General features: G+C 35.9%; 1 protein-coding gene across 1 annotated transcript in view; it reads right to left on the bottom strand.

Annotated features, from left to right (window-relative positions):
- LOC139121065 (DNA polymerase subunit gamma-1-like) overlaps positions 1-26593 on the bottom strand; it is a 34072-nt gene extending 7479 nt beyond the window's left edge. The window contains exons 1-18 of the mRNA XM_070685684.1: positions 26574-26593; positions 22797-23538; positions 22214-22409; positions 21422-21589; positions 20535-20675; positions 19794-19873; positions 18532-18714; positions 15958-16449; positions 14857-15153; positions 13945-14128; positions 12968-13096; positions 12209-12366; positions 11612-11783; positions 11142-11277; positions 9839-9945; positions 8834-8973; positions 8011-8157; positions 7250-7327 (exon numbers count right to left, since the gene is read on the bottom strand). Of these exons, the coding sequence (XP_070541785.1) occupies positions 7250-7327; positions 8011-8157; positions 8834-8973; positions 9839-9945; positions 11142-11277; positions 11612-11783; positions 12209-12366; positions 12968-13096; positions 13945-14128; positions 14857-15153; positions 15958-16449; positions 18532-18714; positions 19794-19873; positions 20535-20675; positions 21422-21589; positions 22214-22409; positions 22797-23485 (3497 nt within the window). The 5' untranslated portion in view covers positions 23486-23538; positions 26574-26593. The remainder of the gene's footprint in view (positions 1-7249; positions 7328-8010; positions 8158-8833; positions 8974-9838; positions 9946-11141; positions 11278-11611; positions 11784-12208; positions 12367-12967; positions 13097-13944; positions 14129-14856; positions 15154-15957; positions 16450-18531; positions 18715-19793; positions 19874-20534; positions 20676-21421; positions 21590-22213; positions 22410-22796; positions 23539-26573) is intronic.
- Between the last annotated feature and the right edge of the window lie 880 nt (positions 26594-27473).

The following is a 27473-nucleotide window of genomic DNA, read 5'->3' as shown; positions in this document are numbered from 1 at the left end:
ACTGGAGTCAGCACAAATAGACATGGAGATATTGTCACGGCTGATACTGGGAACAACAGAGTACAAATCACTGACAGGGATGGAAATTGTAAACTAAACTTTACATTCACCGAGTTTGACAAGCCTTTCAGACCAAGGGATGTAGCAGTATTAGCCGATGACAAATACATCATGACAGACAGAGACAATCAACAGGTAGTTGTCAGTGATGAGAATGGGTCACTGCTTGGGTGCTTTGGGAAAGAAGTGAAGAACCCTATGGGTGTTGCTGTCAGTCCAGTGGACGGCAGTGTTTATGTGAGTGACTGGGATGGGTGGACAAGTACTTCCTCTAACAAAAAGGGCCACTGCATCAAGAAATACACTGCAGAATTTCAGTATGTTAAATCTTTTGGTAGCTATGGCAGAAAACAGGGAAAGTTCAATGGCCCCTATTACTTGGCAATTAATAAATCTGGAACATTATTTGTATCAGATACAAACAATTATCGTATCCAAGCATTTACTGCAGAGGGTGAGTTCATGTATGAATTTGGGGACTTTGGTCAGGGTGAAGGCAAACTCTACTGGCCGACAGGAGTGGTACTTGATGAAGCAGGATATTTGTATGTAAGTGACCAGAAAAATAGGAATGTACAGAAATTTGATGCATTGGGAAACTTTGTCTGCCGCATTGACAGACCTGAGGATGCTTTAGATCAACCACTTGATCTGGCTGTGATGGATGATATGAGAGTGGTGGTTGCTGACTTCAACAATCATTGCCTCAAAGTCTTAAAGAATGAGTGTGAGTGATTGTATTCCTGTGAATGATTGGTCTAAGATGAAGTTAACAATTATGAATATCATGATATGGCAATGTACAATACTTTGTATGCACCACAGAAAATTTTTTAAAGTTACAAACCAAGTTGTCATGAGAAGGATTCCTGGCATTTAGTTTGAAACCTCGATGAAAATGGAATGATGATGATGGAATCCTACATTGATAGTTAAATGTACGTGCAATTGCCTGATTATTTTTATATTGGATAATCCCTTTGTATTGTTCATCAGGGTACTCATATCATAACACTGAAGGGAGTGAGAAATTGCTAGCTTTTAAGAAAAAGACTGTGTGCTTGTTGCAGATACTTGACTTAGAAATACATTTTGATGTATGCATTTCCACAAATGACATGTAATGGTTGTCGAATATTATAGAAATAACGGACGACGCGCTGACCATTAACGTTTATTTATGGGCAAGGGCGAGAGGAAAGCCAAAAATTAATGGGCGAGGCTTGCTGAGCCCGTTAATTTGGCTTTCCTCTCGCCCGCGCCCATAAATAAACGTTAATGGTCAGCACGGAGTCTGTTATTTCCATTATATTATCAACAAACCCCGAAAAACTATCAAAATTAAGAAAAATTTCCCGTGCGAACGACAACGGGGCCCCAGAACCTGTTGGTGAGTCGTGCACACTGCAAAAATTTTGCAAATCCGGAGATTTTTTTTTGAAAAAAGTGTCTAAACTTGGCTCACAAGTGCTCCATTTTATTTTGTGATTGATTATGATCTTTGTTCAAATCACAATTTTCGTTTTAGCCGTAAAGTTAATATTTATTAGGTATTCCAAGTGAAAATTTTAAAATCACTAAATTGCTTTTTTAATGCAATTTCCAAAGAGTGCTTGGAAAATGATGAAAAATGCTTTTTATCTGGTCAAAATCGGTTCAGTCATTCAAAAGTTATGAAGATTTTTGTGTATGTAAAACCTCGCGGCCGAAGGTCATAGTATTGAAAAAAGTTAAAATTGCTGAAATTATATATTTTAATGGGCTTGTTTTCCCTGAAATACATGACTCTGTAACAAATATGTTGCTAAAGTATTTAAAAGTAACTTCTTTTTACAAAATAATTAAATCTTTGACCAAAGGAAATTTACTCTTTGACGTAAACGCATCCAAATATGACAGTTTGTCTGATTCTGCATCGCGGAAAATTTACAAAATGACTGAAAAATACAAATTTTGGCAGATTTACAGTCATTCTGATGCAAAATTATTGGTGAACTTACAAAGCATTGTTAATCTATATGCACTACTACTGTAGTGTAATTAAAAAAAAGGAAAGTTCACGCAGGAAATGTAATTAGATAGTCAGAAATGTAGAATGAAATTTGACTTAACTGCAAAATGTGCCTTTGCCGGACAACCAAAAATAGGGTAAAATATGAAAATTAGCCATGTTTGTCAAAGTCTAGTCAAGAACATTGACATTTAAAAAGTACAAACAAAGCCTATCAGCAAAGAAAAACAATTTTTCAACAAGTTTCAAATAGATATATGGTAAACTTTCTTCCCAGATCATTGTAATTTTGACCAAAAATGTCACTTTTGTACAAAAAATGACATTCACATTGGCCTTGGGTGATAAAATATGAAAAGTTACCATGTACAAATGTATACGCAAAGTCTGAGCGAATATTTCATAGTGTCAGACCATCTTTTCTGGGTTTTTATCTGTAGAAAACCCTTTGTTATGAGTACCAATGAACATTCAGCAACAAAACTACTCTAAATGATGAAAAAATGTGACAGAAAAACCCATTTATGCAAATTTCTTCCTTTGGATGAGTGCTGGTGGGGTATACATATGTAGATATGCTGAGAACCTGCATGTCATGGCATGGTTAGTTAATCACTGGCTATGAAAATTTAAAGTTTTGAAATGTTTATGAAGTTCATATCAAAATTTTGATGAAGGAATATCTACTTTCGCAAAAATAACCTACACCAAATGTTGCCATGGCGACCATTCTTTTAATTAAATTATCAGTTATCAACAAATTCCTTTGTATGCCAAGACAGCTCATCTCAGAACTGCCACTGGACATACTTATATACACAATGATTTTGCAACACCTGAAAATTAAATGATCTTCAACAGCTCTGATTTACATTTTCATAATTTCCTAAACATGCATTTTTTGTTTTTTTATTAACGCCTCAATTATATAATTTGATATTACTGTACCATTAGAATATGTGAGGTTTTAATCTTACCATGATCCACAATATTTTTTGGTTGTTGGAAAAAATCAAATTGAAAGTAAATGGAATTTGAAACTGTTGTGAAGTAATCTTCAATTGCAGATACTACAACAGAAGAGTTCAGCACTGCCAAGATAGGAGTATAGCACACTGAATTTTAAACTTCAGAGTAATGAAAATGACTGAACTGTGTCACAATAAAGTTTCTTTATTAAATCAATCGTTTCATTTTTTCCTAAGATTGTAGAGACTAAGGATCGAGGAATTAGTAACTTTCAACCAGGAAAAAATACCAATATGTAGAAAGGATCAAAGAAATCAACTTATCTTTTTCTTTACCTATTACAAAACCAGAAAGTAACACATAATTCTCATTTAAGTGATTGGGGCTACATGTAGTTTCATTCTTGTCGATGTTTGATAATGGAAAGGAACACAAAAAATAACTATAACTTAAACAATCATTATAAAAATATTTACGAATTAATCTCAAAAGCAACAAAATTCCAAGCATAACATTACACTATGGTTCAGAATGTTCATTTACAAAATCACTCAAAAAGTTCTTTGAAAAGGATTGTATTTTGACAGCCGTACCGGCAGCTACTCACTAAAGACTGCAGAAAAAGAGTACTAAATATCGTTGTTTTTCAGGTCAACAAGTGATTGAATAAAAAAAAAATGTCATGAAACGGTAAAACAACAACTGATAAATAAGTAACATTTCTAAAGAGTAACTAGAAACGCCTAGCTGAGAGAAAATTTCATCCCGTTTCACAGAAACTGACTGCGTTTTCGAGCGCCGCAGCTATGAATGGCAGATCTGGGGAATCCCCGCGAAAATCGCTCACACTCCTCCAAAATGATGATTGTTCGCTTTTGAGCTGCATGATTCAGCTTGTCAAAAATATTTTTATTTTGTAGATAATTAATTAAATTTCTTATTTTTTTATTTCGTTTGTTAATTAAAAGTCATTTTAATGTTTTTAGAGGCTTTAAAAAATTCAAAACTCGCTAAAAAAGCGACTATTTGGCCAAAATTCAAACGAAAAACATGAAAATAAAGGTCGAATCATGGGCTATCTATCTATGAATACTTTCAGTCTCTATACGCTTGGGCTCAAATGCGATAGTACGCTGTGTATACACAGGCTCAGTGGTCTAAAAATAGCGCGTTGAAAACATGGCCGCTGCTCTCGCCGATGCACGATTTTGCATCGAAATTTTTCATCATTTTCGTTCGTATGACTTTGATACTCCAGGAAACGATTGAGAAGAAAGGGGTAACTTGAAGTATTGAGGTATTTGCTGATAATTTGCCAAATCAAACGAGAAAAAAAAATGCTTCGAAAATTCCCACACGCTTAGACACTGAGCGTTTTCAGAAGCCGTAGCATGTTCGTGTGGTATACCTATATTTATGCTACCGGTATTATTCATATTCACGGGCATGAAAACAAACCATTACTGTGTATTTGTGGGCAGTCACGTGGTTCAGCTTGACCAATTAAAACGCGATGGACAGGGCATGGTAATATAATAGAAAATACTAGCCATGCTGATGACAGCTATGAACACTAAAATTGACCAATGAAAAAATACATTTTTGCCATATTTCAAAGGTCTCTTTTCCCGAGAGGATACAGGAGAAGGTCAAATTTACATTTAAAACTCAGTGACACTTGCTAGCATAGGCCCTTCTCGGACTCTGTGATGGGTCATCATGCTTGAAAATGATATTTCCAAATCTGGAGGGCCTGTATCATTCACAAAATATGATTAATATATGTTGGAACTTGTATTGTAATTAACTAGTTTACCATAAGTTTCAAATTTGGATCACCATAAAACAAAAAGTTACCATATGTTATTGGTTTTATCATACAGTTTAATAACATCCTTGAACAAGCGACCTAGCGGCCGATATAGCTCCGCTGTGTTTATGTACAGAATAACTATTTTTGACACATGTTGATGAAGAAGGTGGAAATCTTTGATAACTCAATGCAGTGGCCAGAAAAAAGTGGCTAAAATTTTTTGACCAAAAATGAGAAAAATTGCCCTAAAATTCAAAATTGCAGATGTCATCATTATTTCAATAAATATCATTTAGTTCATCTATGGAAACCTGTATACCAAATTTCAAAGCTATCAGATAAGTAGTTTTGGAAATACACATTTTTTGTCCAAAAATGGCAAAAATTGCCCAAAAATACAAAATTACAGATTTCATCAGAAATTCAAAATATATTACGTAGCTTATCTGTAGAAACCTGTGTACCAAATTTCAAAGCTGTTAGACCAGTACTTTATGAGAAACACATTTTTTGACCAAAAATGGCAAAAATTGCCCCAAAATTACAAAATTGCAGATTTCATCATTATTTCCATAAATATCATTTACTTCATCTGTAGGAACCTGTATACTAAATTTCAAAGCTATCAGATGAGTAGTTTTGGAAATACACATTTTTTGACCAAAAATGGCAAAAATTGCCCCAAAAATACAAAATTACAGATTTCATCAGAAATTCAATATATATTACTTAGTTCGTCTATAGAAACCTGTATACCAAATTTCAAAACTATCAGACCAGTACTTTTTGAGAAATACATTTTTTGACCAAAAATGGCAAAAATTGCCTTAAAAATGCAAATTTGCATATTTCTGCACAATTTGAACAAATCTGAAATAGATCATCCCTAGGGACATATGTACCAAATATAAAAGCTATCTGACCAGTAGTTTGAAGAAGAAGATTTTTAAAGATTTTTTTACCAAAAATGACAAAAATTGCCTTACAAATACAAATATGCAAATTTCACCATCATTTTTACAAATCTGGTTTCAGTCACCCTAAGCAAACTGCATATCAAATTTCAAAGCAATCGGACAAGCGGTTTAGAGAAGAAGATTTTTTTACCAAAAACACCAAAAAATGCCCAAAAATACAAATATGCAAATTTCACCATGATTTGAACAAACTGAAGTGAGGTCACCCCAAGTGAACTGCATATAAAATTTCAAAGCAATTGGACTTGTGGTTTTAGAGGAGAAGGCAATTGTTGACGGACGACGACGGACGACGGACGCCGGACGACGCCGGATAATCAACCTATTTGATAAGCTCCGCGTCGCTGACAGCGGAGCTAAAAAGCCAATGATTGAAAGAGCAAATGATAACATGTCCGTCACGTGTGGAAATAATCACAATTATACATGTGCCATATGTAACAAACTGACATTTTTTCTCCAGCTATACAACCAGAACTTTGTCATTTATTTTCATGTGGGAGTCTCTACAGTTGTTTTTCCAAATAAAGAAGGTAGTAAAAAAAGATGTTTCTTGTAGTGTAGGTATGTAGGAGTATATAATTTATCATGCACTACATTTTTTATAGTTAAATGCAGAGTTTTGATGTTTTTGAGATTGTTATCTATCAGTTTCATTAAGTATGAAAATTGATACCATCTTTCACTTTGTCTTTTAGAGAGTGTAAATTTTGATGAAAGACATACCAGAAAAAATCTTTTGATCAATAGCTACAGTAATGTGATAAATTTTTTCAGTACTCTTTGTTAGTTGATTTAACCTACTGTAGGATTGTAGTTCTATATGTCAAACCACCAGTTGTGTAATCTTTGAACTTGAATTAGGTCAAATGTTTTCAGTTTGTTATACTGTATTTGGGTGAAATGCAAAATATTTCAGAGATTCATCTTTTTGAGGAGAAATATCACTTGAACATGTTCTAAAGTTTTGTGAGTGGCTTTGAAATGTAACTTCTTTGCCTTCCTTATGTAAACAAGGTTTATTCAATCAATCATTTGTTTGACAAATCAAAGTCACTATTATATAATTACCATACAGGTTTAGGTTATGTATAACTTTGTAGGGTTACATTGAGGAGCCTCAAAGTTGGTACGTTTATTACAATAGTCATGACACAGGACATGAAACTCAATCTTCACAGAATGAAATTGTAGGCTGCATATAGAAACAAATGCTGACATGTTTGTGCCATTCAACAACCTCTTGATGCTGAGAACCTTGCATTTACAACTGTTACACAACTTGAATTTCAGAACAATTCATGTGTGTTACAATTTTTTAATAATCTTTCTTCTTTACTAGTGAGTAATTCATGGTAGGTGGTATTGAAATTGCAGTATTTTCTCCCTCTGTATGGTAGAAAATCAATTTGACATTACCTGCCAATTTTCCATTCTTTGGTTTCTGTTAAACTGATGCTGTTAAGATCAATCATTTCAATCAGGTTGATGTTGTCACTGAAATTGAGCAAAAATGGCCAGAAATAACTTCCACTTGATATCAATTTTTGAAATTAACCCTTTGAGTGCTGTAATTTTTCCCATCCACATTTTCGTGTTACATTCTATCAATTTTTATGAATTTTTTGCAATTTTTTGATTACTTTAGACCAAATGGACATCAGACTTCATTGGCTAGTTTTTTATCAAAATTTTGGCAAAAATCTGAAAAAAAATTGACTGGGGTATGTTTTAAAAATACAACAAATATTGACTTCGGCACTCAAAGGGATAAAAATCCACGGATATGATGCTATTACACAGGAAAACACTTGGTGATCTGAGAATGGAATCAAACAAGAATGATTATTCTTGCAACATCTGTAAAATTCTGTAAGTATACTTGAGAAGTGTCCACGGCATGTGTTGTATGACTCAATTCAATACCTATAATGAAGCAATATAAACAAATCACATAAATTCATACAAAGCTTCACTAGTTGTGTAGTGATTCTGTTGACACAGTGTCAATATGAGTTTCATGTGGAAAAACTTTACTAAGATATGCTATAAATGATATAAATGATATGAATGCATGAATGACAGCTACTGTAATTGTGCATACCTTGTGTCTCATCTTGGTGGGAACACCACTGTCACAAACGGAAAGATTTATTTCCACACAATAAAACCATACATACCTGATATCGTCTCTTGACGCACAGTCTAACATTGCTCGGAGTTGTCGTCTTATTTTCTTCAGTTCTTCCAATGTCACCCATCTGGGTTGTTTTGTTCTGTTCAGAACCTTCTTGATCACCTCTCTAACATCTTGTCTCAACTTGTACCTCAGAAATAAAACGTTTAGCAATGTCAGTATTGGAATCCCCTTTTGCCTGTTCACCGCATCCACTCATAGAGGGTCCAAAATCACCATTGATAACAATGGCTTTGGACCAGACCATGGAGGCAAAAGGGTTAAATATCTATAAAAGGAATGTTCTGACCTTTACAACCCCTCCCCTGTACTTGGGTCAAGTAACACTATTGAAAATAGTGAGACTGTGGAGGCGAGGATTGGGTTGGCAATAAAGAATGTGTATTCAAGACTTCATCCCACAGAAACAATATTTCAAGAAAAACATACATGTAATTTTTCTTTTTCTTAATTCTGTGCGGACTATACATGTGCAAAAAATGCTCCCAAACGAGTCTTTCTGGATCGTTTTATTTTCTGTGATGGCAAAGTGTGTTAATTAATTTTTCCTCTGAGAGATGGATCATCTTTCTACTTTGTGTGTAAGTTCAGAATGTCTCCCTTATCTCTGTTACAAGCAGAGATATAAAAAGTGAACCGAATGAACTTATTCTTTTCTTTCACAAAAACATCCTGAATATTAATATCCAAACAGAACATCATATTTGATCACCAGTTTGTAGATTTCTGAATCAATACAGTTGTAACAGTGACTCAGAATACTGAATAATTCTGAAAGTATCATGCATATCAATGTCTCGGCTTACTTTTTCACTCCTTTTGTTGCTTTGTACATAGTGAGGGCTTTCTGTTTGGCTTCTTCCGGCGACATTCTGTGGTTGAATTGCATCAATAACCTGACAGCAAACGGTTGACCAGCACCATAGATTCTACCATAGTTGAACACCTTGTGAATAAGAAACAGAACTAGTTACTAGATTACCTACTTAGGTAGATTGAAGGAAACTTCAAGTATACACATATTGCTTAGCTATGAGGGTAACAGCATACATTGACTGAGAGTCACATATTACCCTAAGCCTTCTGGTTCAAGAAAATGACTGTTTTGGGGAGACTCTAGCCCAATGAAATACAAATATATGCTATGTCTGAATATGGCAAGTCAATCAATATGTGCTTTGTAATACACCTTTTACAACTTTCTCACTGAAACATCAACAAGTTCCTCTGCTATCACTCCTCTAGCTTGCATTTTAGCATTCTAGAAAACCACGCATGCATAGACAACTTTCAAACTAACCAAGGCAACAGTTGTTCTGAACCATAACTGGTCAGCAGTTTTGAAAACTATTGGTAGCAGGCTTTTTGCATGTATCAGGGCTAAAATGATGCATACCATGTGATCGTAAACAGTGAATCACAACAGAGAATTTGAATGAGGAGTGTTACAATAGTTTCTTATTCACCCGCCTACTAGACTTTGCCTGACGATGTTGTATTGTCAGTCATTGAATGGCACAAGACTTCAACCAATCACATCATGAGGACAATCAATATGTACTTATAATTGTCATGAGAGAGCCATGCAATGTCAACATGCATATTGATAAACCATGGTGTCAGCAGAATGGTACAAACAAATTGGATGAGAAATCCAACTTTAACCGTTCTTTGCCACAAAAACTGTCCCCATTCCAAGTTATGAATCAAGTTCATTATTGAAGGATCAATGTCAAAATGTTGATGATCAGTATGCTTATTTTTGGGTGAAACATTGAGATAGGTTTTATAATATATAATAATATGCACACCTTAGCTTGGTCCCTGCTTATATTGATAGTGTCAGCAGTCTTACTGTGCAGGTCTGTACGATCTGACTTGTTGCCTTGCAGAGTCATCCAACCAAAAGCTGTACAGCCTGTGAAAGAGTGGAAACGATAAAATCAATGTTTTGAAGGCTACAACAGTGAGATGAATTTGTCAACATGGAAATAACACAGACTACTTTGTTGAGGTTGTGTTGGTTTGAAGTATGATTGGCTTATACTGTAGAGACAATAAGGATGGCTTCATAACATTGTCAGAGAATGACTTCATGGCCAGCAAATACATGTCAGGACCTGAAGAAGAATTACCGAACTGGGTTAAAACCTCAGACGCTGCATCTTTTCCCACTATTTTCATAATTTTTGTTCCAAACTTAAATGGAGTAGTACTCATTGAAAGATATGTCTGCTTGTTACTACAGTTGTACCAGAAATATATGGGCAATTTGAAGGTATAATGATACATGTATCTTTGGAGACATTTGGAAATACTGACCTAGCGGCCAATGTAAAGCTTCACTTAAAAATTTGGAATTTATATGTCCTGAGAAAGTAAAACAACATAAATATGCTAAACTGAGTTTGGTAACCATTCATCGATACTACACTACAGTTTATTGTTTTGGAAACTATCTTGTAATAACAACCTGTAAGTTCTGATATGCAATGATGAGGGCGTTATTCAAATGGTAGTCTACAGTCAGTCCTGGGTGGGCATGTCATCACAAGCACACCTTATAGTGCTATAAAGGTGTAATGAAAGGGAAGTGAGCGAAATAATAAATAATGTTGGCTTGTTCAGGGAGCTTCCTACAGTAATAAAGAGACGGTAGTCCACAGGATGGCTAACTTTGAACCTGAATGTGACCTTGTGTGAGCCCAGTGTTCTTGCAGTATTGTTAACATTTCATGAATTTGTGATTCCATTTTGGAAAGTTTATTGAAGTTTTTGTAGCGTAATATCTTTCTGTTGTGGGAAGGAATCACCAAGCTTGAAGATGTATAATCAATTGTTGTCCATGCATTGGAAAAAAATATTCACATGCATAACTAAACAAATACACATCTTGTTTTTCAGTATGGACTTTTGCATGGCAGTTTTCAGTGTTCTGTTAAGTGAGACAAACTGGTAAAAGTATGTTCATGAGAGATCATGAACTTGTGACTGAAAAACTATCTTCTATAAAGCAAAGGTTTTCTGTATTCAAGGAGCAAATATTACATTTGAAGAGAAAGATGACTTGACATCAAACACATGGACCTGAAATGTTATGCCTTAATTGATTACCATGGAAACCAGCAAATTTAGCATCGCCAAGAAGTGATGCAATCCAGAGTTCTTGGGAATCCACATCAGCTCCAACAAAATGATAGCCAGGGGGTGCCTGCACCATTGCTTTCAATTCACTGCCAACTCTATCAGCCTGAACCAAATTAAAAACAATATATCTTGGCATTAGTGGAAAATCACTTAGTGGAAAGGTGTTTAAAAATATAACCACAAAAATGGTACTTGGGTTCTAAAACATGTACCTATGTTTAGTGTTGAAATATAAAAATTACACTTGATATGAGTATATGCGTTTGAACTTGAATTTCTTATAGTTTTGGAGACGTCTTGGACACAAAGGAGACATTTAACAAATTAAAATTAGTTAACAAAGGGATTAATTTTCATATATTGGTTGGCATTTATAAAATACATGTAATTATTGCCATATACACCGAACAAGTCACACTCAGAGCATGGTGTCTCACCCTTGCATTACTGGCTGTCAGCCATGTTTGTTCCACTGCCCTCCTGGTGACAGTACCAGCAGTTATGACTCTGGGTATGATAGCACCATAGGAATTCTCCTCATCATATTCTGTGTGTCTGGATACAGTGTTAGGAAGATCACTCTTCTCAAGCCACACTACCAGCTGAGAACTATAGATAGAAAAAATAATTGCAAAATAAATGATATTATGATCTCAAATGATAAAAAGCTATTCATATATAAAAATAAATTTTTTGTGAGAAATTTTTGGCAAAACTTGCACAAATTATGCAGACAGAAATGTGGAAAGTGGCAGTTTTGGTATCAATTATTTATTTAGATGACTGGGACGTTTTAAAGTTTACCTAAAATTACAAGAATTATCAGCAACTATCACCCACGTAAAGGCAGCCACTATACACAAAACGGCTTCACAGCACAGCTCGCATACACTGTATTTATCAGTAACTTGTGTTCATAAAACTTTAAATATCCAAGCTGTCACAGCTGTGAATTTCTGTACCCCAGTATTAATATGTGTACTTTACATGAAACCATGTAAACTCAAACTTTGGCAATTTGAATTATAGTTTACCTGATTCTGTCCTGGGAGTTTCTCCAGAATGATATCATCTTATTGATTTCAAGTATTCTATTAGCCTGGGCTCCACCATATGAACTTAATGTTCCATCTTCCATCTTGGCAAGGAAATCCTTTGCAAGTGGATTACCAACATTTTTGTGTGCACCATCCTGGAAACATTCCAATTAATGTTACAGGACAATGGATTACATGTTTTTTTTTCACCATAATCAAATTCCAAAGATACATGATTTTTCATATATAACTGAACAATGTCACATAGTCTGACCACTATTATATCATACCAGTATAATGATGGCGCAAATACAGCGATCTGATTGGTCAAGACGTGAAAAGAACTGTGGTGTACTTGTGATATACCACGACTGGCACGTGCGTGAACTCTCGGCAAGAGCAAAAATCCTTTTTTGACATTCCACGCCAGAATTTCAAAATACTGTTGTGATATAATAGCAATAAATCACACCCAATGACGGTGTACTACTCGGTTTTGACCAGTTCATTTCATATATCCACTCGCTATCACTCTTGCATATATGTCGTGAACTGGTCAAAATCTCATGGTATACCATCGCTGGGTGTGCTTTATTGCTTAATTACTAGTATAAGCTATTTGAATATCTCACAGAGTAATTTCTTTTTCACAGATTACTGATTCTACCTGCCATTAACTGGGCACTTGAAAGTAGATTTGCTCATTCCAAATTCCTTTTCAAACCTGCCCTGCATAGTTTTTATTTAGACACTCACTTTGTGCGGCATTTTGAAGAACCAACAACCTGGTATGTTGATGTCATTGTGTGGTCCATTTCCAACATGCCAAGATGGAGCATCATTGTCTCCATGAAGTCTCCTCTGCTTCTCAGACATCTTCAACGTCTGTGAGTGAAATAGACACCACATGTATAACATTGCTTATATGCCTACCCCATTTCACAAATCATTGCAAGGGATATTACTGCAGAGGTTCTATGCTACTGGTGGTGACGATCAAAGCGACTTTGGTAATCCCACCTATATGGCCTTAATTACCATACACCGCAACTAGCATGAACTGGTCAGGGGGCTGAAATCTATCGCATATTCACTTTTCTTGGTAAATAACATTAGTGGTCTGGTGAGATCACACCAGTAGATTCGCATAGTGACATCCGTGTAGAGCAATGAGATTATGGTACTGTACTGTATCAGCATGTAAACAGATATCCATATTTGGATGTAATGTTTTTACAGGATAGTAATAAACAACATGTACACACAATGCTGTAAATACCAGTAATATTGGCTCAGAATCATTGTATGCAATTAACAATGTCTGATTGTACGACAAATGATATTAACCTCTTGAACCTTGTTTTGACTGTATATCTCAATGTGATGTTAAAGGTTACTAGTGAGTCAAAGTTCAAAGGTTATGTAACAGCTGACACAATAACAAAAACTGAAAACTGACATAAAATTTGAAATTTACTGAGCAATGCCTTTAAATTACTCATTAAAATACAGCTGTATACACAGAATCTAATTATATTCCACTGAGAATATAGTGAGGCAATGAAAAACTTTCCCCATACGCAAATTGACATTTTTATGATAAACAAATACTTTTACAAATACTGGGCACTCAAACTGACGATTAAGAATTTGTCCTTCAATGGAGAAATGTGGACAATTACCACAACTGTATCGAGATTTACTCAAGTGATAAAAATTTGTACACACATTACCTTTGTCATCTGCCATATTTTTTCACTCTCACCATTTCCATTGCCATTGCCAAGTTTCTCAATTTGTGCAAAGATTTCATCTTCAGTCAAATCTAGGTCCTCTCTGAGATCACTTGCCTCTAATAGTGAAAGTTCTGCCTTGTTCCTTGACTTGCCAACTGACCTGAGTAACTTTCTAAGTGCTCTATTAAAAGATATGGAAAAGGACATGGATCTGTATGTAGAACTTTGAACATTCTCTATGGTACTTGGTCTTCGATAACATGGTTTTGTGTGATTTACTGATATTAGATTGACATCTCATCTTTGGGCTTATCCATAGGCCGTTTGTAGATTGTTTATAAAATTTTATTCTGTCATAGATATTCAATGGATGGTCTATGGTCTTACACAGAAACACAAAATGGTGTAAGCACAAAATGTGTGAAATTTCACAGATTTGTCAATTGGACAAGAATTCTACTGATATTACACATTCATGAAATACCATTATGTCAGGTCTAGATCATGAAAAATACCATCATGGTGTTTTTTTCTTATTTTTATCACTAAACTAGTTCAGTAGCTTAACCTTTGTAGCTTTCTTATGGAAAAGAGCATAATTCTATTTGTTTGCATGAATGGCCCTGAAAAATTGGGGACATCTAAGTAGGCTGTGTTTTTTTATCCTGTCAATGCAATGTTGTGCACATGCTTGGAATTCATGTCTCAAAACCACAGCCAAGGTGCAGGATAATGCAAATGCTATACCTTTCTTCACTTGTCAGATTACAACTTCTCTAGATGTACATGCTTCAGTCATACATGTAACTTTGATTGGCTATCCCCTACATATACTCAGAATGTAAAGCTGTGCTGTGCACCAGCTGCTATTATTATGCTACAGACTGACGATAATTATCCAGTACCTACCTCAATGGAAAATCAACCTTCTTCTCTTTACTCTTGTCTGTATCTGCCAGGCTACAATCTTCAATTGCAATCTCGTGCTCCAGTTCATCCACTTTCTTGTCAATCTTCTTCGGTAAATTGCTGGTCCTGCCAGGCACAAGGTAACCCCACCCATGTTTGGCATCGTAATGCAGTGGATACCCATCCCATGTTAGCCTGAGCAGTTTTGGCGTGACTCTGATTTGCGAACTGATAAGGCTTGGTCCCGGTCTCCATTCAGGGTTGTCTCTGGATTTGGGACACAGCTCTCTGTACCAGCTGACACAATGAGAAAACAAATACCAGAAGGATGATACATGCAACAGTTCTCAAATTTTGTAGGGTGTGGCCAGATGCACTGATCCATGTTTGGAACACACACACACATATATTATATATACACACACACACACAGGTATATACATATATGTATGGCACACATCTGAAGAACTGGCCACATTTTCCTTGAAAGGGTCAGTAGCTTATAACTTTTGATGTTCTTCCACTGATTTTTTTGTATCCAAGTTTGTTGTAAGTTCATATTTTACTTTAACAACTATTCAGCTTATAGACACAGCCTCTATACAAAGTTAAATTTACTGTCATCATTTCCATTTGAATTCTATTCAGAACTAGAATTCAGTTGTAAACAATAACCATCTAGTCTACACATGTTCAGACTTGAGTTGACAAAATGAGTACTGTGTATCTCAACATGGTTTGGTATGTAGATCAAGAAACTGTAGTTGAAATTAAAACAGAAATAGTGAAAAAATCATCAACAATTACTGCTACTGGCCCTCTAATATTAGAAATCAGTGCTGGTTTTAAGATGACTTTCATGAGGCATAAATAAGAATATAGCTCTCAGATAACGGGGACTTGTACCTACTTATCATGGTATGTTATAGTGGGTTTAGTGAATAAAAATCATGTTCAGAATATCTCTGTTTTCAGAGGCCTTGAAATGTTCAAGTCTTTGTGAAATGTGGGACATGATATGCCTCACTAATTTTAACAAACTTGAGCTGATAACGACCTATGACCTAGAAGTGTGTACTGCTGTAAGTCTGCACAACTTACTTTGGATAACCAGCCATATGTTGTCTTTTCTTATAAAGCAACTCACTGGTTGCAAGTATCCTGCTGATGCGATCTTCTTCCGTCTCCTCTTGCACATCACCATGTTTTGTTTTCACTTTGCCACTCAAGGCAGTGGAAGAGAAAGTTTTATAAGACTTGCCCTTAAATGGCAGGCTCTGTATGCTGGAAATTCCTTGTAAGGAAGCATCATCCATTTCCCCTGAGTTTACTGAACTGTGCGAGAATGATCGCTTTTGCATATCCATGTTTAGTGGATCATTAGAAAGTTTAGCACCTACAGCAGCGAATGGATTCTCATCATTGATATTGTTTGTCATGCATTCATCTGTATCTTCAGCTTTTACAGAGGACTTCCTGTTTTTCTTAGTGGTGGTCCTCTTTTTCCCATTTGAGTTGTTTTCTTTGGACTTTCGAAATTTCAAATCGACCGATGACCAATCAAGTTCCCACAGCCAAGGATCTTCTTTGAATCTGAAACATGCAATTTGTGAATAAACGTGTACAAAATGCCAAAAAGTAAAAAATATTGACCTCTTTCTTGTTATACTTGAATCATAGAAAATGACTTGTGAGAGACATGTCTGCTTCTTTATCAAACTACATTTCCCTAAACTTTCAGAAAATACTGATGATTAGGAAACCGGTTTCAATATCAGCAATCTATGGTTATGTAAGGCAGTAATCCATATTGTTACATGGCCTCATATATTGAATGTTACGTGCCGCATAGGATTCAATGATAACTTGTTGAAGACATAGTGGGCCTCATAGTCATCATTTGATTGGAAGTGACCTGGAACTATTTTTAACTTGACATCTTCGGTTTAAAATAATCAAATTACATGTACATGTATTACACGGGAAATTCAGCTTTTACAGAATTATATGTAAAACATTTGATAAACAACATAACAGTGATTAAAATAGATACATGTGTAGTTCTATTTTTGAATGGATTATTGTCTATCACGGAAACAAAGCTTATAATTGTCATTTGCAGACAAACCCAAAAATGTAGAGTGAAAGCTATGTAAGAGAGGCATGCAATAAAGATATTATAGCCCAAACATGGGACTATTTACCCTTGAGGCAGGGGACAATTTGCCCAACACCTGGAGGGCAAATTGTCTCCTGCCCTTGGGCACATACATACACATAGTCCCTTGTTTGGCTTACAATGTGTACAGTGGCACTCCTTGCTTGCGTTGTAAGTATAGTTTGTTATCATGAAGAAATAGTTGTTCTGGTGAATCAACGGTGTTTCTATGATGACACTACAGTTGGCAGAAATTTAGGACAGGCTCTTTCATAAAATTTGTGGGAATTCAACTTGGTTTGTCCCAAGTGTATGTCATAACTTTAGAAAAATGGATCCTTACTACAGTATCAACTTCCCTAAGACACTCTGCTACCACATTACTGATTCCCTTTTTTGAGTGAAGGTAAATTAATGCTTTTTTTAACCGAGCTAAATTTTGTTGAATATGTCACATGCTAATTATATCACTGACGGTGTATGAGATTTAAATTAAAAACAACTGCCCACATTAGGGCTTGCTTTGGCATTTTGAAAATAAACCTCCATATTCATGGTACTGATATGACTGATACAGAATATGTGATACATCAAACCAAACACAATGTATGGAAAAAAGTTTGATTTCTGCTTTCATCATAATTTCAACTAAATTCCATTTGTTAACTCTGAACAAAAATCCCTGTCAATGAAAGCATTAACATTATACTTAATCTCCAACAAACCATTTTATGAGAGTATTCAGTTGCTGTTTCCTGAAAATGTATCATTTCCATTGTCAGACACATTACACTATGGCAACACATATCATAACAGACCCTCTAGGGCAAAAAGAAGAGACGTTGTCATTTGTCATCCTTTACACATTGATGTAGACTACAGGAAGCCACATCACCATTTTCCTTCCATACTCACTTGATAAAATAAAATACACAAAGTGACAGTATGCATCTACATGGCATAAATATGATTATATCATACCAGTATATTGATGGTACAAATACAGCTATCTGATTGGTTGAGACACGAAAAGAACCAAGGTTTATTTGCGATATACCAAGACTGGCATACGCATGAGCTCTCAGAAAGAGCAAAAAAAAATTTTGTTTTGATGTTCCATGCCAGAATTTCAATACACTGTTATGGCATAATAGCAATAAATCACACCCAGCGATGGTATACCACTCAGTTTTTGACCAGTTCACTTCATATATGCACTTGTTATCGCTTGTGCGTATATGTCGTGAACTGGTCAAAATCCCGTGGTATACTGTTGCCGAGTGGACTAGATGTACAACCTACTCAGTCCTAAACAGTGAACTTAATTGTCATCATTTTGCAGTATGTAAGAATTATAGATGCGTGTAAACATTCCAACTTGATATTTTCATGTCTGAGTAGTGTAACTGTATGTGCTCATTGACAAATAACAGAGTATAAAATCTGTGTTACTGCACCATTTATGTGACAGACATTGTGCTGAGAAACAAACATAAGATGTTTCTAGCCAAACATACCTATCATTGTGAAGCAAATGACACGCATCATTGGCCAGCTGCATTAGAGTTTGTTTCATTTCCTTCTGTAAGTCTTCGTAAGTACCCTGGGAATCTCGCAGGTAGCGTTCCCAGTTTTCATTGACAGGCAAGTAGGCTTGACCCATTTCCAGCATGGCAGCAAAAGTCACTGGATGGGGAAACCTGAGAAGTACAATATATGAATCATACCTGTGCATTTGGAACATTATACTAGGGTGTATCATGATTTGGGAATAGCGCCCTCTCTTGGCTGTAGCAACATATGCATGTCATTCTTGAATACAGCAGATTCTTGAACTCTACTTAAAATGTAAACACTCATAATTTTCTTTTATTTAGCTAAAATTTTTAATTTTTTCTTTAAATGTTTTGATATTGATATTTTCATTTACCATTTTTGAAAAAATACAGTCAGTCATGTTTGGAGTTTCACTACAAGTCCACTACCACAAATCAACTTTTGCTGAGAAACTTCAAACTATTACACAGTTCACAGGCTTTAAGTAACTTCATTCAACTTTGTTTAACATTACACATCCCCTGTGTTACAAGGTCCTTAAACTCAAATCTACTCAAAATTCAAAGACTTCTTCAGCAATTTTCAGGGACTTTTTTTTTCAAGAAAACAGTATCATTTTTACGATATATCATTTTTATGGATCATTTTACATGTCACTTTATGACCTCATGACCTAATCATCTCATGATTTTTGAAAATTGTGGTTGACTATCAGTTTTCCAGAACTTTCCAGAATTCAATTTCATTTTGAATGACTTTTCCAGGACTTTCCAGGAGGCTTAATATTCAAGAACTTTCAAGGAGTGTGCAGACACTGTATGTAGTTATATGTTCAACCAATTCTTTCATCCCTATTTTTCAGCATACAGGAAAATCTGGAAAATGGAAAACAGTATCAAAGCTTGGTGATAAATTTGTCTATGGACAGAAACATTGACAAATGTCAACAAAAATATAGATAAATCTTATTTATATGATACAAATAGTTTATCTGAAGTATGCTGGTGTGTCAGCACTATTTTTGTCTTCTGATATCAGTACTTTTCAGATAACACTTTTATAATACATCAGCACTTTTCAGATAACACTTTTAAAATCTTTCAGATAACACTTTTTAAAATTTTCAAACTGAGTAAACTAAGTCTTTGTTTTACTTCAACCAGGTGTTCTTTGTCATCAGTTCACTCACAAAATATTCCTTATCAGTTAGACTATTGATTACCTTTCAAAGAATAGCGGTAGAATTTTCAGAAATATGTCATGAGTTGCCTTCACATCTTTTGCACAATAGCTCATCAGATCCTGAAATGCAGTAAAAATGAACACAGATGTCAAAAAAAATTTCATTGCTTGAGTTTCAAACTAGCTACCCTGCCCTCCTAAGCAAACAATAAATTGGCACAGTTTACATATCATTATCATTTATAATCTTTTACCTATCTTATCATATAGCATACTCTAACTTCAGACAGCTTTGGTTTCTTCTGGACATACTTTACGATTTGTAACCGGTCGGTCCTTGGAAATTGCACTCAAAACCTGTCATTACATTGACATAAAAATGAGGAAACAATTTTAAATATCTAATAAGTCCTACATTAGTATGATAAAAGACACTGTCTATAGAGAGGTACGAGAGCCTGCAACCTTAACCGGATATATACCGGTATACATGTCTACACTTCTTGTCTATCAGACCCTGTTACTAATTCACAGCATGGGTGGCCAAAGTTCACCCTCAATTACAGTCATGACAGCTAAAGGTTAATATATGTATTGGATATATGGCTGTATTAAACATTTCTTGAAAATCACACATGTATGTGCAACTTCAAAATCGTTTACTGGACCACATTAATGTGATTCCAGTCTGATATTGTAACTTCTATGGAACAGTTTTTCACAAAAAAGCTAATTCTGTAGTTGATGAATGCATAAATCAAAGGATCTCTTTCTACTCTACCTGAAAATTCTCCCTGATGTCTTGCATACTTCCAGTCACAAATATTTCCCTCTCTGCTTTATCTAAAGGCTTTCCTCCACAGTAAAGAGAATGCACATCTCCAAGGTTATTAGGACTACTGACGTTGATCCAGTCAGTCACCTGACAAAGTGAATCAGAAAAGTCATATTGAGTGCACTTTTGAAATGTCTGTGCCTTCTGTGATACATGTGTGGTGACAAGACTGCATAGATATGAACTTCACTTGTGAAATTTTGATCACCAAATTTTGTCCCCAAAGCTCACCACATGCCACACTACAATGTTCACATACATCCTGCTCCTTGAGAAACAGTCTACCGGTACAACACCCAAATGGATTACCTGCCTTGGATGTAAAGTGTTGGTACTTAAATTTTCATGGATAATGGGCCAACGTTATTTATTGCTTGCCTGAAGCTTTCTGAAATAAGTATCTTTCACAACTGTAAGGGCCACTTTTTGCTTTGTTTCTGGGTTTGAATTACACCTCATGTTGGGGCCAATTTTAAAGCTCTCAGTATAAGAAATATTTCAATGTCTTAGTTTTACAAAAATTGAAATTCTTTTTCCGATACAGTTAACATAGGGCCATTTAGAATTTCAAATATTGGTAAATGTTAGGTAATTTGTTACTCTTGTACCAAAATTTGCACAGTTACCACTGATTTTTATTCTTGATTTGGTGAGAAAATGATTGAAAGTTTCACCAGGGAAGTTTAAGCAAACGTTTAAGGCTTTGATTGTCGAGGCACATACTATCTAGTGTTATGTTTTGATACAATGTTTTCATCAACCAGGAAAGAGTTAATTCTGCACATTGCCTCTAAAATGTACACAATCTTCTTTTTTAAATCAGGCTGACTTACTGGTGGCCCTGCAATTCTCTGATGACTCTTCTTGATGTGCTCTTGAACTTCTTGGTTGCCGAGGTTTTTGTTCTTCCGGTGGTAGGTCCATAGAACCCTTTGGAAGCTAGTCAACCCAGAGATGGCCATGTGCAGACTCATGGTGTCCAGGAATCGTGTCTTTGGTCCCTGGAAACAAAAATGAGCCACCAGGATTCATAGTTCAGTGTTATAATGACAAGTTTGAGATCTGAAACTCACCGTGATGTATAAAAATTCTCATTTGGATGGGGTAGATTTATTTAACTGTGTTTATTCAAACAGAATTTTTGGACCAGATCTTTCAATATTATCCCCTTCCCCTAAATATTTTAAGAAACTACAGTATATTGGTGTCGCTGCAGGTAAAATAGGTGACACAAAGACATCCCATACACATTAATGTCATACATAGTAATGTAAAGTGATACATTTTTAAGAAAGTAATATTCTCTTTTTTACACATGAGACAATGTGATACCTTTCTTTTCTCCACCTTACCCAATCCATGACTGATATTTGAAAAGAAATGTTTGATTCGAGGTAGTTGATGCAATGTGACTATATGTCCTGACTTCATCAGTGTGCTAATAATCTGATGCCAAGATAACGCAAATCATATCCTTTCTTTCATGTGTATAAAAGACACTACATCACATCAATGGGATATTTAACTTTCAGGCATATTGTCACAGGCAGTTTGAAGAACAGATGATTTTATCGAAGACAGAAACTTTAATCACTGCTATGAACTAAGGTGAAATTGGTGCATACCTTCATAAGATACTGCTCCTTCACAAAAGACCTGTCAAAGCTGACGTTATGACCAATGACTAGCCTTGACAACCACTCTCCATTCACTGGCTTGTTGGAGTTGCCAACTGTTTCAAGAGGTATCAAGTCCTTTGTATTCTGTTTTTGAGCCCATGAGAACCTGTCTTCCAGAAGCCTTTCACTGCACCATGAGTACCTATTTGGCAAAAAGTCACTTAATCATTCTTTTAGTCTTTTGCAAATACTAAATACGGGGAAAAAACCAACGAAATGAACAACGTTATTCTTGTAACTTTATAACTATTGATGACATGTTATAAAACACTGATTTTTTCTGTATGACAAAATTTCAAAGTTAAAGAACTACATGATTTCTGCACTTTCATCAGAATATGACAATTTTTAATGTTGTTTGAACAAAAGCCTGTATTTTTACTTTGTAAAGCACAGTGCCACCTTTTAGTACACTGCCTACCAGGGCTTCAATTTTGAAATACTGGTGGACTGGTACCATGGGTGGGGTGGGGGTGTTTGTAACCTATTAGAACTAGGTTTAAATGGACAAGCTGTTATGTGTACATACCAAGCATTTGGTGACACTGCAACGGCAAGAGTTGGAAAATTTCCTTCACTGAGGCAGACTTCAACATCAAAGATCAGTGCCCGATCTTCAGGAAAATTGACTGATGTTGTTGTACCATCAGAATCATATTTTGTCCATCCTTGTTTCCGCACCCATTCACTTGGCATTGCAGGCAGTTTAGTTTGCACAAGCTGTTTAGCAAGGTCAAGGTATTCCTGACTTTGCTGCTTGGCCAGAATCCTGAAATGCTCATCAATGTTGTTGCCATACAACTCAGGAAGCTTGAAATCAACTTCTGAAAGAACAGAACTTTGCTTTCCCCACAAGTTATGCTTTTCTAAATGTTTAATGCTCTTTTTCACCTTCTTCTCTTGGGCCTTTGAATCTTCGGCAATGTTATCCTGGAATATCTGTTTCCACAGAGGTTTGGACAGCATCTGGATATTAATTGGGTTAAAGCGAGGCTGGATAGAGTCTGTTGTATTTCCACTGCCACCTTCTACATCTGTCAAATCAGGCCCTTTTTGTTTGCCCTGTGCTTTCTTCTTTTTTGGATCATTTTTTTCTGTTTTTAAAGTTGCTCCGTATTTCCTTGTCAACAACAAGTGATTCAGACTGGCTGTTGCTTGCTTCTGGACTTTGCATATTTCATGAGGTGCCAGCTTATACAGGGACTGGATACAGGCCATTTTTCATAACTTGGGTTGTCCACATTCTGAAGTTCATGCAACCTGTAAAGAGACTGTAAGCAAGGATTGTCAGCGGCCTTGAAGTTACATTTTAACTTAATTTCATGATTATTTAGGCAATGCTTTCCTTTAATTAAAGTGAGGAGGTTCATCAGAACTCTGCCCAAAGGTTGCCAGGGACCCCTATGGCCGTTGTTAACACTGTATCTACGGTAGGTTGGCAATTTATGAAAGTTAAAATATATTTTTTGACTTTGAATATTGCAAAATTTCAATGTTGCAGCTATGTTGATGTGATGCATCTAAATATAATGCATGAAATGCATTGTTTGTAAACAAGAAAGTCGCACATGCATAGTTCCGATGACCCCTCTCTCTTTAAATTTGGTATTAAGTGAATATTCATACCTGGCTGTCCAAGGTATTGTTCATTGCTGAGCAGTAATCTAATACACACAACAACACTTTAGAAACATTGCATAATAAATGGTATTCTTTGCACTATGTTCTAATCTTGAAATTTCAAAGAAATTATATTACAGCACTTTCTTTCTTTACATATAATTTACTTGGATTTATAGTATAATACCACAATAAGAGGTAATTTAGCTTGTCTCTGCACTTCTGCAATTGTACACTTTGCACACTTGCATTTTGGCAATCAACATGCCTGTCGTCTCTACCAAACAGCTGTTAAATGCTGAAGATGGACTGGACTACTGGAAGGCGGGTCAGCTGCACCCTAAGAAGAATCACATTGTGGTTGAATTACATTTCATCTCATTCAATTGCATTGGATACCATATGATACCACTGCATGAACCGTTACTGGACGGAATGAATCTTTGTGTGATTGCGTCACAGAGACACAAACAAAATATATTTGGCCTGTTACCACAGCGACGAGCTATTTCATTAGTCAGAGCTCATCTGTTTCAAGTACTTTTTATGACTGGACTAGTAGTTTTTTACCTTGATTCAGATAGAAACTCAAAAGTTGATTACTACGTAGGCTGTTTTAAATTTTGGCACAGAAAGTGATAGCTTTTTTAACTTCTAGCGTGCTGATTGAATGGATCTGTTCTAACAATGATCAAATTACTCTTTCTACCTGTACAGGAACATATTCTGCAGAATCAAAGGACTGTCCAAGTTAAGCTCAAGAAGGCACATTTAGTTTGCTTGATTGGCCCAATTGTTTCTTATGGATGAAAGGTTGCACTAACCTGGGCCATTTAAACCCCTGATTTAATCTTACTGACACAGTGTGAAACTGAGTAATAGCATGGGCAAACAGCCATACAGATATTGTCAGAATGTTGCCTTGCCTTTGATTGTACATGGATTAATGTTGGTGCAGCTGAAAATCTTATATTTACTTGTTCTACCATTGTATCATATTATGAAATAATGCCCATGGAAGATATCAGCTTTTGGTCTGAATAGTTATGGTGGCAACTGCACATAATCCTGTATATTATTGACATTAGTTCAGGGTTTAACTCCTTGTAACAAGGATAAAGATTGAGAGATGTCAGATGCATATGGTCATCATTCTGCCATACATATCTCTCATGTTTTTAGTGTAAATGAGGCAATCTAGTTATGTGTTTTGTTATTGTTGTTGGTTTTCTATTTCATTTAAGTGTTGTTGTTATTTCCAAACTATTCCACTGTAGGTTGTTCAGTTGCTTGTTTTTCTGTTAATACTATGATTAAATTTTCAGTTTTGTTTTCAGGAAAGAAAAACCCAGTGTTTGTTCTAGTGCTTTATGGTGCAACATTGTTCCATGGAGGTAGAAAAGACTAGGTGATATTGATTGCATCTTCATCATTTCACTGTCACTCTTATCAATAGCGCTGATCGCAAATGACGTCACTGTTCTCTCTCATTAATATGCATAAATAAACATTTGTCCGCATTTTCCGCATAAACGACGAAAATAAAACCTGCGAGTGTTAGAAAGGCTATTTAGCGTCACACTTATTCGTATGAATTGATGACTGAGACTACAAGCTGCAACAACAGCCGCGCATACAACGACAAAATTTGTCCGAATTTCAGCATGTTTGTCCGAAAGTCGCGCGCGTGCAGCTATATTTAGTAACAAACCCGAAATCGCGATCAATGCTATGGGGTTGAGCAGCATTAACTTCAATCCATACTATCCCTTGGTATGCCATACATGACACACCTGAGCCCTGCACTTAGGCCCCTAAATTGTCAGTTTTCCATACTCCTATAATAAAATAACTGTGTGTTGAGACTGAAAAACACCAGAGGTAAAACCTTAAAAAAAAGAGTTCCATTTACACATGAAGGTAGATGCGAGACCTATCTCCATGAATAACATACATAGCACAACTAAAAGGAATGGTTTGTTATCGAATCTGCAGAGATTTATATTGACAGATCACAATCCTGTCACCGTGTACAGATCAATACTATAGTATGATGCTTGCTGTGTTGATTGAATAGTCTATGGAAGGTCTCGGATCGAAGTGTGAGGCTGAAGGTTCAACCTCGGTAGTAGTGTAAAGAAAAGCCTTACACTACCATACTACCTAAGTTCGGTCTTCCCCCCCCCCCCCCCCCGGGTTTCAGCCTCACAGTCACACTTCGATCCCCAGCCTTCGATCGACTATCCAGTCCAAGGCACCTCTGGTCTGGTGACTGAAGCTCAAAACGCGCCCCAGACGAAGTATTCGTATGGAACCTGCGTACCTATCACGGACTTCACATGTTTAGCTGTGGGTCCATGGCTTTGGTGTTTTCAGACAGGATTCCTGCATTTTACGGGCTAATTTTGACTTCTACGACCTATGGTGAAGGGAGTTAAAAGTCGTAGCTATGGACCCACAGCTATCCTTATGAACGATGGTACGCATTGAACTCAGTTACGTCGCAATATACTGCAAAACAGCCCAACGAAAGCCGTCGACCCAAATCAGGCCTCGACAGTACTGAAGCTACCAACGGAGGTGCTTGTACTCTAGCGTATTTTGTGCTCAGCACTGCTTATATTTACGATGTGAGGATGCAATGACAGCTCCTCTCATGAGTTACATATGACAAGGAGGCACCTACCACACATACGCTTATTTACAGTGAGACGCAAGTTTGTAGTCCGCTGGCAATGGCTGGTTTGTAAGTGGCGCGATATGTTATAGCGCCCCCAATTGCAGACAATCTTGGACTCAATTTCTGATTAGTATTGTACTCAATTCAGGTTTCGGATTTAAAGTTGAGGGAATGAAAACGAGCTCTTAAGTTACCCGGATGTTAAACACTGAAGGCCCACAATTTGTAATGTTTTCATGGAAATCTTTTCAGTTGCGTACTTTATAGAGATTTTTTTATCTTTTTCGTTGTACTTATGTACAATTCTCGCAGTATTTTAAAAAGATATTAACATTCTCTGTCGTGCATAGTGCATTGTGATTTTTCATGTAATTTCAAGCAAACATGAAAAAAACTGACATCCCCTGATCAAGGTTGATGAATGCAAGATGAGAAGATCAACCCCTCTTTCTTTAGTTCTCTGATGAAGCACTTGCATAAACTGTTAAGTGGGAGCAAAATGCAGCTGGTTATATGTTGTTTTGATATTATCGTCCATGTCTGTAGAAGATGAGTCTAGTTTAACAATGTAAGAGTACTTTTCCAATATAATAGAACTGACAGACAACAATAGGCAGACAGATTCTGATATGAGATATAATTTAGTTGTTCGATCGTTTTACATTACTTGCACTCTGAAAATATGTAGCATTTGTACATATATGCATTACAAGTGTTATGTAACAAATAGTGTACCTACTTGCACTGATATGTGGCATACTGCTAGAATTCTTCAAAAATATTATACAAAGTTAAATTATAGGCCTAATACTCACATGCTAAGTAACAAGCAATACGAATGCTAGTAAGCATGTACTTGAAGGATCGTTTACTAAAAGATGTTCTGTGATATTGTAATTTAAATAT

The sequence above is a fragment of the Ptychodera flava genome, chromosome 21 (genome assembly GCF_041260155.1).
Source record: "Ptychodera flava strain L36383 chromosome 21, AS_Pfla_20210202, whole genome shotgun sequence".
In the NCBI taxonomy this organism is placed as follows: domain Eukaryota; kingdom Metazoa; phylum Hemichordata; class Enteropneusta; family Ptychoderidae; genus Ptychodera; species Ptychodera flava.
This window is presented reverse-complemented; position numbering and strand designations above follow the sequence as displayed.